General features: G+C 44.1%; 1 protein-coding gene across 3 annotated transcripts in view; it reads left to right on the forward strand.

Moving 5' to 3' along the window:
- The window catches only part of PTPRO (protein tyrosine phosphatase receptor type O), a 243,609-nt gene extending 239,269 nt beyond the window's left edge, over positions 1-4,340 (forward strand). For all 3 annotated transcript variants that reach the window (XM_032347425.1, XM_032347426.1, XM_032347427.1), the window contains 2 exons: positions 458-578; positions 1,576-4,340. In XM_032347425.1, coding sequence (XP_032203316.1) covers positions 458-562 — 105 coding nt within the window. In that variant the 3' untranslated portion in view covers positions 563-578; positions 1,576-4,340. The remainder of the gene's footprint in view (positions 1-457; positions 579-1,575) is intronic.
- The last annotated feature ends 10,020 nt before the right edge of the window (positions 4,341-14,360 follow it).

Here is a 14,360-nt window from a genome sequence, read left to right on the forward strand (position 1 = left end):
TTGAAATTTTTATTTGTAATTTATTACTTTGCTTTGAAGTTTAGAAAGTCCTTCCTAAAAGTAATCAAAGAAAAACTAACCTGTATTCAGCAACCCCCCTTTTAAGCCTTTTAAGCCTTTTTTTAAGGCTTAATTTATTAAACCTTTCCAGAATTCATTTTGGTGTACTATGAGATGATACACAATTTTTTTTTTCAAACTAGGCCTATGATTTATTGATCAGATAGTCATTGCCTTTATGTTAGCTGTGATAACCTAAGTTCTATTATTAATCAAAATATTTTTACAGTCGATTCTCTTGGATTTTCTTGTTGTAAAATTATCTCCTAAATAATGAACATTTTTCCTTTAACATCAGATCAGAATATCTAACCCCACTGAAGCAGGAAAGCAGTATATCTTTGCGTGTGTTCACACGATACCTTGCTCTGAACCCTGCTTTGGTGTTTTGCTCCAGGAGCAGTACATTTTCATCCATCAGTGTGTGCAACTAATGTGGATGAAGAAGAAGCAGCAGTTCTGCATCAGCGATGTCATCTATGAGAACGTTAGCAAGTCCTAGTTCAGAATCCAGAGCGGTAAGTAGAGACGAGGCCATCGTCGGCGCTCTGTCTTCAAACCACGGGAGGGGACATGATGCGACATAACATAAGACAGCAGTTGCCAGCTGTATTGATTCTGACCCCCAAATGTATAGGGAGACGGTACTACTGCACAGATCTTAGTGCCTCCGCGCACCTTGGCTGGGGGGTATGACGGGCTGGAGCTTCGGCAACCCATTAGGATTTGACCTTTCTTCCCTCATCTGGAACCTTCAGCTGTCCTGATACTGGATCTGTGTCTGAGATATCAGGGTGCTGCTGTCCCACTCTATTTATCTTGTGTTATGTGCAAATATTTTATTGATAACGAGGGTCATGCAAGGGGTTACAAAGGACATATGAGCTGGAGTACACATCCCAAAGGGAAAAAAAAAATTGACAATTTGTCTCGGAATAGTGGAGTAGAGGAGCACCTTGCTTCCATCCATTATGTGAACACTTACTTGAGAACTTCCTGAAAACATTAGTAACATATTCAATGCCTTGTGCTCAACTTTAAGTAGGAGATCATATTTTGGAGCAGTTATACCCTTCGCTGAAGGAACACTATGCCAGTTCAAGTCAGTAAACAGTGTGAAATGTATCTGAGTACAATGAGGTGGGGGGGACCAATCCCAGGGTTGGGAGAGGACAGGTGTGCATTGTAGGATTCATATGGAAGGATAAAGGGCATATGGATCAGTGGGTAACAGGATAGGATTAGTATTCTATCTTCATAATGGGTAAAGACTGAGAGACAAATTTGCCAAAAAAGGAAAGATATTTAGATCCACAGAAAGGACTTAAAGGGGGAAAGATGCACAGATAAGCCTGTGTCCACATGGGTGATGGGGCTGAGTGTAAAGAGAGCAAACAGTGGAATCAGGAGGAAAATGCTCTACTTCTAGCCCTAGACCTGGAGTATGTGGCTTGTCCCTGCCAGGCTGCTCACTGTCTCTCTCTCTCTCTCTCTCTCTCTCTCTCTCTCGTGCAGGACAGGACATGGTGTGAACCCATCCTCCCTTGCTTCCAGAGTTTTTTAGGGGCCCTCCTGGCCATTTTGCTAAGAAGAGCCCCTACTTTGTCACATGAGGCCAAGGAGATAATCGGTCTCCCTGAAGCACCGGGAAGACTTAGCCTTAAAGAGCCTACAGTGTCTTTTGGACTCCTTCACTTCTGGACATTTAATAATGGACCAAATTCAACGGAACACCACAGAGGTCCGGACGCTCTGCAAAGGGCAGGAAGCACAGCACTTCCAGAGAGTTTCCTTGGCCCTTGGCTGGTTGGGCTGAGTTTTTTTGTTGTTAAGTGCAATAATTTTTGTATGTGTGATTTTATCAGGAAGCTGGATCGTTTTCTACCCACACGACCAACAAAGCCCGTAGCCCGAGAGAGAACAGGAATTGTTAGTATCAAATTGTACCTCATTGTTAAAAAGCAGCCTGGCCACACATGAGGAAATGTTAATTCTACTTCAAGGAAACTGAACCAGCGATATCTGTGCTCCGGCATTAAGCTGCTGGACCAGGAGCGGGGCGGATGGAGGGGTGGAGAGAGAGAACGGTTCCTCCCATAGATCAACTGCAGATCTTTTCCAAATATGAAAAGCTGTAATTCAGCTTCAAAGTAGAGTAGAAAAAATATTTAAGTCTTAATTGTTCTAGTTCTTGATGGTTTTCTTCCTTATTAACGGTTAAGTGTTGTTTTCCCCTGGGCCCTCTTGAACTAATGTCACTGTCCAGATTCTTTTTTCACCAAACCACATCTGGTTCGGAGCAGTTTGAAGAAGGACTCTTAAGACTCCACTGCTGTCTGAGCAACCTTGGTGCCTAGAGTTTGCATTCCTTTTTCTGTGGACCTGCATACATGTGAAAGCTATTTCTCTTGAGAACTCCATAGGCTGTGAAAACGCACTTTCCTCCCCCCCACCGAAGAGCTGGGGGTTTATGACGTTAGGGCAATGAACTGCAAGCATGCTAGGACGATAATTTGGCTACTGTCAAAAAAGTTGGCTGTTGTCTCTATGGACTCCAACGGAAGTTTCTTTTGGTTTTGTTTTCGTTTGGGTTGTCAGTTTCATTTTAACCCGTGTAACTAGTAACATTTTCTTCTTCTGGATTTTGTATAATTACAGTACATGGTTGTGTATTGTGATCTACAGGCTGTCAAGAGGGACACTGACAGCACTGTGAAGCCTGTTACTTTGTGTCACTTCCTTAAAAATAAGAGCTGGTGGTATGAATACACCAAGGAAAGCTTTCAGAGCTGAGAGTAAACAGAAGCTGATGGCTTCACTGTGGCTGTCCTGCCTTCCCGCGTGCGCTTCCGGAGGCTTTGTTCCCCGCGTATCTGATCACTACCCCTTGCCCTGGCTTCCCTTCACTCCTGATCATCTTCACGGAGCCATGTACCTAGGAGCAGCTTAATAATTTATCAGTGACCTTAGTGGCCGTGAAGGATGCCAAGTGAGCAGCTCCGCACCCCACCGGCTCTTGTCACTGAGAAGGCCTGGCCACGGCAGACCTTGGCACGGTGCTTTGCAAGAGCGGGCCAGTGAGCCGCAGGTTCACCTTGCAGGGGGAGCGGCCGAGGACGCCCAGACCCCACCGCTTAACAGCTTGGGCTCCTCGGGCGGGCCTTGTCAGTTCTCTGCTCGCCGCCCTTCCTCCCCTTCTCGCCTGCCTGCTCCCACCTCCTGTTCTCACCCCTCCTGTTCCTTTCCCTTCTTGGCCATGCGAATAATGTATCGCTCCATTCTCAGGGGCTAAAGAAAGGTGGCAAATGGATGTGTGAAATTCTCAGATTTTCACACAAGGACAGGTCCAGAGCGACGTAGGCCACCTCGGATGGAGCCGATAAGATGCGTGGGTAAGCTGGAATTCATTTCGGTTTTGCAGACCGGAATATTACTCCCCCTGAAACTTAAAGCACTTCGTGAATATTTCATGTTTTTCTTGAGCATCCCTTCCGTGTCGGGATCAAATAGTACCTGATCAAATTTCCCAAAAGAGATGTTGAAGTATCCAGGGTTTAGCCTGAAGACTCAGAGCTGAGAGCACAGAAAGTTCCCACAAAAGCACTTTACCAGTCTTCCCTTCAGGGCTCTCCACGGCCGTCCCATTGTTCACAGGGACACGATTGCTCCTGCAGCTGCAGAATTTATAGCAGAATTTATAGGAAAGCATCCATCTGTCAGAAGGCATGGATTTTCATCCCAACAGATGCCTTGGGACTTCTCCCTCCTGAGTCTCCGTTCATGAACTGTAGAATGCCTTACCATAGCTCCAGATTTTTCATAGATAAAGAGTAAGAGCATCAGTAGGATACTCTGTGCTTTGTAGCTTGTCCTCTCATGTACCCTAAAACTGCTTTAATTAGCTTCATTTCCCCTCCGGGATGCAATGTGAGCATTCAGAGTAGAGGCTCCCAGGGCCTCTGTATTATTAATAAGGGTTTTGTTGCTGCTGTTGCTGTTGTTGTAATCATTTGAGGAGCGCTACAAAAGTTCTGAACATGGGTGCAAGCACATAGAGGTCATGAGAGCCTACATGGTGCGTGGAAAGAGAGAAGACTTTGGAATCACAAAATATTTGACTTTCAGAGTGTGGAGATCCAATCTCTTCACTGTGAAAGTCAATTTCTAAAGTTAATTGAGAAACTACCACGAGGGCCTAATTTATAAGGTTAATATTTAATACCAATCTACCCTTCACTACACATTATTATATGCTTTTATTTAACTTGAAAAGGGAAAAAAAGTGATGGATGAAAACATTTTTTTGGACAGCATTTTTTTTTTAAGATTTTATTTATTTATTTGACACAGAGAGATCACAGGTAGGTAGAGAGACTGGCAGAGAGAGAGAGAGAGAGAGAAGAGAGAGGGAAGCAGGCTCCCCGCCGAGCAGAGAGCCCGATGCGGGACTCGATCCCAGGACCCTGAGATCATGACCCGAGCTGAAGGCAGCAGCCCAACCCACTGAGCCACCCAGGCGCCCCTGGACAGCATTTTAATTCAAGGCTTATCATTTTCCACTACAAAGTCAACGTGACCCCTCAAATTGAGAGAAGTTAGTACGATTATTTTAATCTCTTATAAAATCCTTGATCAGATTTTCTAAAGTCTTTTTCTAAAAGCTGTCCCTCCTACCCCCACTCCCTGCTCCCTTCACCACCCCAAAAGGTGATACATCTCTCAAAGAAGGCTGTGGTGTCAACACAGAAGGCAGGGTCTAGAGACGTTGGATCTGAATTTTTTGCAGACCATATGATAGCTGCTTGCTAGAGGATTGGCCCTTAGCCAAGGAGTTAAAGTTACTGAATCCAATCTGTAAGAGCCAAAATCCTCCCTGCTTTCTAGCAAGGAGGCCTTCCTTTCCACCTCAGGAAATGTCTGATGTAATGTGCTTCAAATAAGCTGGCTCGCTTCCTGGCCCACAGCTTTCTAGCCGGGTGCTTGGCACAGACTCAGAGTCCAGAGGCCATGCCCGGGACTAAATATAACATCTCCTTTGGCCAAAGGGGTTATAAAGCAACAAAACCACAACACAGGCAAACTTCTACCCCTCGTTTTTCACAGCCCCATTTTGGATGCATTTGGGAAAACAAAACAAAACTTGAGCTATGACATCTCTCGATGCCTGGCCTTTCAGAAAACTGAAGTTTTGGTTTTGGTTTTAGCCAATGCTGATGGCCAGGCCTGATCCTGGTGGGTTACTCGATGAAAGATGGAGTGTGATGTGTGGCACTAGGAGCTGGATCATGACACGACATTTAGAAACTGAAGGCCGTCCAGAACCATTAGTGATGTGGAAAACAGCAGGTCAAAGTTCCAAGACTCGAGAGAAGGGGGCCATGAAGCCCGGAGTAAAGGAAGAATCCTTTGTTTATTCAGACATTAATTCAACAAATGTTTGTTGATCGAATCCTGTTGAACAAATCAACCACTGACCAGTGAAAAATTTCTTGACGACTTGGGATATACTGGGCACCATGAGAAACACAAGCGGGGCCATATGGTTACTCTCAAAAATGTGCCATGAAATTGTTTGGTTGTTGTTGGAAGGACCAAGAAAACAGTAGTCAAGTCTTTTTCCCTGTGTTTCACTTACAAATCTCAAAACGTTGTCGGAGTATTTTCCGCAGTGCCTACCAGTCAAGATAATGGCATTGGGCTTCCTTTCCCCTGTGGCTTGTAGAACAGCCACATTAGCTTTCTCATTGTTCTTGTGGCTCCTCCGTCACCACAGATGCTGACAAGGTCCCTGCCCCTTGAGGAGAATCACCAAACTAGCCTCCTCTCCTCCTCAAAACAGGATTCTCCTCAACCATATATAGCCCTGGTAGGTGGCGAGTTCTTTTGTACTGAGCCTTCTGGCATGCAGAATTGCCCCCTCACCAGGCACTCCGTCCCTTCGTTGGTCAGAAAGCATTTCCTTCTCTGTTTACACATAGAACCATCCTATTGCCAACATTAAGAATGTCTGAGTCTATACCTCTCATGGTTACAGGCTTGAAGCCCAAATCGTGTCCCCATTTTGGTAAAGGGGCAGGTGCTGTGTAGGCACGTTCGCGCTCCGAGCTGCTCTGAACAGAGGCCGAATTTCAAAATTTCCAAAGAGGCCAAATTTGAGAAACAGTCAACTTCTAACCCTCTCAAAAAATCATTTATTTACTCAACATCCCCTGTGAGACACTGGGGCTATGAAGATGGATGAGACCAGGTTTCTGCTTCGAGGAAGTTCTGTTCTATTAGAGGAAGTTAGAAGTGAAACTAAAGGCAACGAAGTGTTACAGGCGCTGTGATAGGAAAACATAAAGCACCCAACCTGGGCCCAAGAGCGGGACAGGTGACCTTTTTCTACAAGGGTCAAAAAAGGCTACTCTGCCAAATAAAAGAGTTAAAGACTGCAAAGCCCACATTAAGACAGACTCATGATGTACACTCATGCCTATACTCAGCAAGCGTTCATAAGACCCACTGTATCTGTCACCAGGGCCCATACGGGCAACTTAACCCCCAACTTAGATGGAGGTTAGCACTAACTGACTTTTCTTTCTAGCTGACTCCAAAGTGACCATTTCTTTCCAACCCTGCACAGACACCTCTAGCTCAGGTGTTATTCAGCAGAATCCAGTGGATTTACTGTTATGGCTGATGAAACAGAGTGTATCAGGCCTGCATTTTCCAGCTGTTTACAGTTCCTGCTGTCCAAGGGAACACAGGCAAAAATGGTCAGCTCTACCCCCTGGCCTGCGGCCCCTGAAAATCACCCAGGAGCAACCTTCCATCTCTGCCTCTCTGTCTGCCTGTCTGTCTCTCTCTCTCGGAATCACTACCCAGAGCAGGAGTACCTGCCTACAGGCCCATGATGGGACCAAGGAACACATTTCCATTATGCGCTCACAGTGATGCTGGTAGGGCCAGCCTGGGCAGTCAAGCTGCTCTGCATGAATACGGCAGCACGAGGATATACTTTATGACCGTGTGTGGCCTCTGTTACCATGGCAGATTTCCAGAGCAGTGCTGTGTACTTCCCAATAAAATTCCCAGAAGGCAGGTGAGAAATGAAACAGAACAGAGCAAGGTTACCCCACAATGCAAACAAGTGCTCAGGAAAAGGCCATAGGAGCAATGATGGTTCTTTTCATAAACTTCTCTATGGACATATATGCATTCTTCTCCAGAAGTAGTTTTCCCTTGCGTTAGAGCTCCCCTTCTCTTTGTTATCCCTTTTAAAACCCTGTCGTAAGAAGACCATTACTTGGGAAACTCACTTGAATTCTTTAGCCCTATGTGGAGCTGTTGGCTCTGAATCAAAGTCCTGGATTCCTACAAACAATAGGGCCCACTATGGTTTCACCTCAATAAAAGCCCAAACGTACAGGAGGCCGTGAGGCTTGGCAAGTCTGTTGATATTTAGTAATCCTTCGCTATGTGTCTGTTACAGTAAGTTTCAGAGCGGTGGCTAGGAGTTCAAAGCCAGCGGACACAAAATATTTGTGTTCACTTCTAAGAACACCAAAAAGTCCAAGGGTTTTAAACTAGGAAAAGTTCACTGGAAACACTACTGCTTTTACAGTTACAAAACAGAATGGTCTTAGAAGGGTTCCTTTATGTCCAAAGCCGAACCAGATTACATCCTCCCTTGACCCGTGAGGGAGCTTGGGAAGCAGGTCAGCCGAGGGGCCAGCAGTATAGCAGAGCAGGGCTATTCAGAACAAGAGACAATGGATGGAGAGAGACTTGAGCTGAGACTCTGTCTGTCTGTAACTCAGTTGTCTCATCTGTGAAATGGGCATGATGATGGTGGCTTTATGGTGGCACAGGGCTTCACGATACAATAACATGTAGTGGGACCAAAAGCAATACCTGGAAAAACACAGCATACTGCTTGGCTCCCTGAGACAAGCCAACAGCCCACTGTCCCCAAGGGCCATTCCCCCAAGGGGAATTCTTGAATAAATTTGATCAGAGAAGTTGGTCTCTAAATTGTGGTGGGTCAGTTTCCCCAGGGTGACAAGTGAACCCCCACCCCCACTACACCTGGTCACACAGCTCAGCATACAAAGGAGGTGCAGCCTGTGACGCAGTGCAGACTCTTGTTTCACAGGGATGGGGTATCCAAGCAGGGGCCTACCCTCCAGATCAGAGTCCTGGACTGTCCGTGCCTGCCTTTCGGCTCTGATTCTCTATTGCTTGTGCCTAAGTGGGAGTAAGAAGAGCTCCCTCTACAGTGTTGTATTGAGGATTCAATGCAAAGCCTTTGCTTTGATGCCTCGTAGTTTTAGGAGGCAGAGGGACATCACTGAACAAGGAGAGACTTGGGAGTTAGGGCAGCCTGTGCTTGGACATGCTGTAGCAGGGAGCCCTGGAGATGGGACTGCCCATCTCTAAGCTGAAGTGTCCCCACAAAAGCAAAGTAATACCAACCATGTGGAGTTGTGTTTGCGTAAAGGACCAGCTGGGGCCTGCCTAACAGAGCTGGCACGGAATAAAGGTTGTCCAATTCCCCAAGTCCCTCGGCACGTCCAGATGGCCAAACCTGCCACTAGTTCCAGCACCGAGACATCTCCTCAGTGTACATGTGTAGGTGATTCCGTGATGCCCTGTGGGCACACTTCCCACGTGATGCCCTCCCTGAGGCCTGCTCCCTAGACTCACGGGAACAACCCTCTGGGTTCAGTGTTGCTCAACTTGGAGCCAGCAAGTCTGTAAGACCGGCTTCTTCCCCATCTGCACACTCGCCTCTGCATGCGTCTGGGCTGTAGGAGACTCACTTTGACAATTGCTACAAGAGGCCTGTGAGAAGCATTCAAGCCATTCCAGATAGCTGTTTTAATTTGCATTTTGTAAATCCATTGTGCTGTCCCCAGGGCATAGACTAACAATAGTTCCCTTCCTCCTTTTTTTTTTTCCTATTGCTGCAAGACAAACTAATGAATTACCTAAACGTCTAAATTCTGCCCTATGATTAGGTTGGTTGTACAAAGGAGGTAATAAACTAACTTCCCAGTGCTGTTTTCCTAATGTAAAATGTGTCTTGCCTCACTAGCTGCAGGATGGTGGGTTGCTACAAGCTACTCATGCTCTAGAACTCCTCGCCTTGCAAAGGGCTGTATTTTGTAAGCTAGGCAACAGATCATGGCAGCCGTCTTAGCCTGTGGCGCAATGACTCTGTCACTTTCATCTCTTCCCTGGTGCAAATCACACTGTTTTACCACATGACTCCCAGGAGCTGAAGAAGACCCTGCCGTTGTTCTGTTTATTGCATAAAGCATACCACAGATTAACTTGCGACAAGTATGTATCTCTTCCTGGCTCTGCTCAAGCTGTCACAGGGAAAAACTGGGACCAAAATCAACTAATATTTGTCAATTTATTGGCATCTTTTATAATTTCTACTTCAAAGCATAATATGAGCCTAAGAGGGGGCGCCTGAGTGGTTCAGTCGGTTAAGCCTTCGGCTCAGGTCAGAATCCCAGGACATCGGGCTCCCGGCCCAGCAGGATGTCTGCTTCTCACACTCTCTCTGTCTGTCTCTCTCTCCCCCTCTCCATCACTCATTCTCTCTCAAATAAACAAATAAAATCTTAAAAAAACAAACAAACTAAGAAAGGATGTCCAGAGGCTATTTTCCTGTCTAAATAAAGTGCTGTTTTGGAGGGGCAGTCAGCCACCTGAAATTTCCCAAAGATGTAAATGACTGCTGAGACCAAGTCTAGTCGTGGCCATGGGATGATCAGCTTCCAATCCCCCTTCAAGTTCACCTGCAAGGGTCTTTGCAGGGGAGGTAATCTATGGGATCTGGGCCAGTGATTTCCAAAGGAGGCTGCAAATCTCCTCTCTGCAGCTTCGGTGAGAGAAACTCTGATTTTACCTGTTTGATACGGTGGTATACTACATAAAATTTCAGGTTTTGAAAAGATGCTTCATATGCTTAAATTTTTTTGTATACTGACCTATGGTATCTGAGTAAAAATTTGCAGGCTCTACAGAAGTCTAAGAGAGTTGAATCCAAATTTAGCTTTTCTACATATTGTGTGACTTTGTACATGCTACTTAACTCATGTATGAGTCTCAATTTTCCCATCTGTAAAGTGGGGTTAAATGTGAAAGATCTTAGAATACTGAGTTCAGTTCTTTCAGTTCTTTTTCCCCTTCCTTTAGACTAGATAGGAGGCAGAAAAGAAAGCCTTAGCATATGATATCAGCTTAAAGTAAACAACTTTAAAGCAGGACCAGGTACAGATAGTAATTTCTCATCGTGTGACTATATTATTCCTTGTTTTCCCATTAACTGAAAGAGACGGTGTTCATTTGGGGGGGATGATAGGAGTAACTAAAGTAGGACAAATTATGTTTTACTCCACAGCCAGGCTTCAGGGATAAGAAAAGAAGCAGGAATTTGGGCCAAGAGCCTGGGACTACAACTCAGGAAGGAAAGAGACCGTGAGACCAGCCTGGACCAGGACCATCTGGGCCCGGCAGGAGCCCTGACTCATTGCCCACCCCGTCCCCACACCAAAGCAAAGGCGGTATGCCTTCAGGAAAACCTTCAGGAGGCTCTTCAGGAAACACCTCAGCTATTAAAATATCCCCTTTGATACAGAAATCCAGATTTAGGACTTTAGTCCTCTCAGAGCAATTGATGGTCATATCTTTGATGGCCATATCTTTCCCCAGTTCAGATTAGACACTACCCAATGTAGTTCTTAGTAATTCCTTTTAGCTTATCAGATTTTTACTAGCGGCTTATTTTATCACCTTCCTTTTATAAATTTGATGAGGTAGACCCAAATATTTGGATACTGGAAGATACTCTTTGCCTGGTAACTATGCTCCTTCTCCACCAAAACCCTGAGAGCTTCCCACAACACTGAGTTCCGAACACCAGCTGCTTCAGCCTCTTTCCTGTCCTCTACTCCGAGGACAGAAAGGAACAAAGGGGCCAGGAAAGGAGATTTTGGGAGTAGATCCTGTAGAGGCCTGTAGCCAAGAGGACAGGGAGGAAACAAGATGGTGGAGAGAGAATGGGTGAAGAGGGGAAAGATATGAGCCTAGACTGCCATTTCTGTCTGGGACCCAGGACTTGCTGGAAATCCTACTTTTCTATGGGTGTTGCCTATAACAACTGCAGCTTTTTGTGTTTTAAATTTTGTTTTGTTTTAAATAACGAAAAGAAGTCCCCAGAGGAGGAGGGTAGAATGGTATCTGCCTGCCCCTCCCACATTATTCCTAGGGGCCCCTTACATAATTCTACCAAGATCTCTGACTAGACTAACTCAGAAGCATGTCCTTTGGGAAAAACTTAATGTCACAGCAGAAAATCACAGCCTCTAGGAACCCCCCCCCCAACTGCTGGTTTTAGGGTATACATTAGCCCCCAGGAGATCAGTAAGACTAGCTCCTGGGATAAATAATGCAAGCTGCACAGTCCTTTTGATTTTATGTTTCCTGAGGCCAGAGTCTGCATCTAGGGTTCTCCTCCATATCTAATTTTTTAAGTAGACAATACATGTTTATTGAATGAACAGTGTCTTCTCCTGCTTAGAAACAATCAGTCTCTATAGAAACACCTTTGTTGAGTCTGGACTTTCTAATCCTATTCCAGTTTTTAGTGTAGGCATTGAGCTGAAAGTGAGCACACCCAGCCCCGGAGAGATCTCTACATAACCCCTAGGGCAGCCTCCATAAATCTATTTTTAGAAAACAAATGAATCTCAATTTCCTATATATTTTCTTAGAGAAAAATACAAAAGAGTTTTAAGTAACTAGGATATCTCTCTCATTTATTTCCTGTGACTCAGTGCCTATTAAGTAGAAGAGAGATAAAGAGAAAATTTACGGCTCACCTTTTATAAGCAGTACAAGTACAATCATTGTATAAGTACAATCATTGGGACAAGGAAACTCACTGGCTCTTCAGGGATAATTCCCCAACTGCAGTATAGCAAGGTAGCTCCAAGCAGAGCTCGTTAGTCCTACCAAAATGAGGAGGCAAAGACCAGAGTCAGGGCACTGGAAGTGGCTAGAATTTCTAAAGAAGAGCACCAGAGAGGAGGCACCGGTTTGCAAAGGACAACATCACCCAGTGTGTAGCCGAGAGTGGCCACTACAAGGTTGGGAGTCCAGGAAAGCAACCAGAAGTAGCAATGTTGGAGGACACGAAAGGTCCAGCCCAGCAAAAGTGAAGAGACCTGTTTAACAACTTCTAATACTTTGGGAATCCATCTGAGATAAAAAAAATAACCTGGAAATTCAACCCCAAATGAAAATCCCTTAGAAGTAAGGACTCCACAGTAAAAACTACTCTTGACAGATGCAGACAAAGCCGAAAATTAAGCCCTGGCCAGATATGCAGAAGAGAGAGTTTGTAGATAAAGTCCCATCAAGTCAGAAGACCTTGTGAAGCAACTCGAGCCATCATGACCATTCTAGCAAAGTATAAAACCAAAGCCATACAAAGTCAATGTTATCAGCCAGTGCAGAACTGCTTGGTAGGAACAAGAATAAATATTCTTCAAAGACAGAAAACACATTCTAGAGTATCAGAGACATCTCTACAATGCCAAGTATATAATAAAAAATTACTACACATGCAAAGAAAGAGCAAACTAGAACTCACAGGGTGGGGAGGGAGAAAAAAAGCAATCAATAGAAACTGAGCTTGAGATGGCCCCGATGTTAGATTTAGTAGACAAGGATTATAAATCAAGTTTTACACGTTATAGTAATAAAACAAGTATTTTAATGAGCGAATAGTCTTGGCAGAGAAATGAAAGCTAAATAAAAGTATGAAATGTAAATCCTAGAATAAAATACAATAACTGAAAAAAAATTTTTGTTGTATTAACAGTGTATTGCAAAAAAGATCACAAGGGCAGGGGTAGGAGAGCCAGTGAATATATACCTGACTATATAATAACAAATTTCCCAATCTAAAGAATGGGAAAATTTTGTTTAAAATTAAGAGATTCTGAGATCTTTGGGATGATATCAAGTGGTCTACCCTACAGATAATAGGAGGCCAAGGAGAAGAAGAGAAAGGAGAAAAAGGTATTAGGAGGAATATGGGCTTCAGTAATGGGAAACCAGGACTCAATCATTAAATCCCACACAGGATAAATACCAAGAAAACTACATCTATCAGCTTTATAATCAAGCTGCTGAAAATGAAAGACACTGGAAAAAAAAAACTCTTGAAAACAGTCAGAAGGAAAAGCAAGAATGATGACTGACTGACTGATCAGAAGCCAAAAGTCAGTGGAATAAGACTTTTAAAGTTCTAGAATAAAAACTGGCAACCCAGATTTCTGTATTCCATGAAATGTGTAATTTAAAAAGCAAGGTGATGCCAAGTTTGGGCCCAGATGGACTCAGAGAACCTGGATTTAAACCTGAGACAATTAAAAAACAAATGTATGAAATTCATGAAAGAACAGTTTCAAAATATTAGACACTGGGCACTGAAGGACCGTGATCATTTAAAGAGGAAAATCAAATGAAAAATTCCTCTAATTGCTCAGCTTTCTGCCTAGAGACTGCGTCCAACCTGCAGTGCAGGAAGGGAGAGCCCACGTAGAGTTAAGCAGACCCTCTGAGTTGAAAACACAAAGCTTACAGTATAGCAGGGACGAAGGGGCTAAAGTTCAAAGCACAGAGGAATGACAGGAGAAAGATGCGGGGAGAGCTCTGGAGATCTTTGTAGGCTCCCCAGAGTCTTATGTTGAGTGTGTATCTGTACAAGTGTATGAGAAAATGGCCCAAGGCTAAAGAAAGAAAACCCTGAAAGGCTAGGAAGGCTTGGAGGAACAACTGTCAGAGATCACACAGAACCAGGAATAGTTCTTATTACCATCAGCTAGAGCAGAAAACATCCTAATTCATGGAACAGTATCTTGGGTACTCAAAACGGTTGTGTCTCAATAGTGAGATAAAATTAGGTTTAATGCAAATGCTATTCAAGTTCCACTAATAGAGACAAGGTCAGAAAGAACCAGACTCCTCTCAAGTAACTTAACAGCATCCCCAAATAGAGCACGAGATATTTATAAGAATACAAAAGTATTCAACAAGGTAAAACTTACAATGTCTTTCATCCAATTAAAAACCCCTAGGCATACAAAGAAGCAAAAAAACAAGACCCATAATACAGAAAAAATAAAAATAAAAAATAACCTACTCATTATCAAGATGATAAAATTCATAAAGAAGAATATTAAGACATTATTTTAACTGTTTTCTCTGATTGATAAAGAATTATTGAACAAATT

The sequence above is a fragment of the Mustela erminea genome, chromosome 6, assembly GCF_009829155.1.
Source record: "Mustela erminea isolate mMusErm1 chromosome 6, mMusErm1.Pri, whole genome shotgun sequence".
In the NCBI taxonomy this organism is placed as follows: Eukaryota; Metazoa; Chordata; class Mammalia; order Carnivora; family Mustelidae; genus Mustela; species Mustela erminea.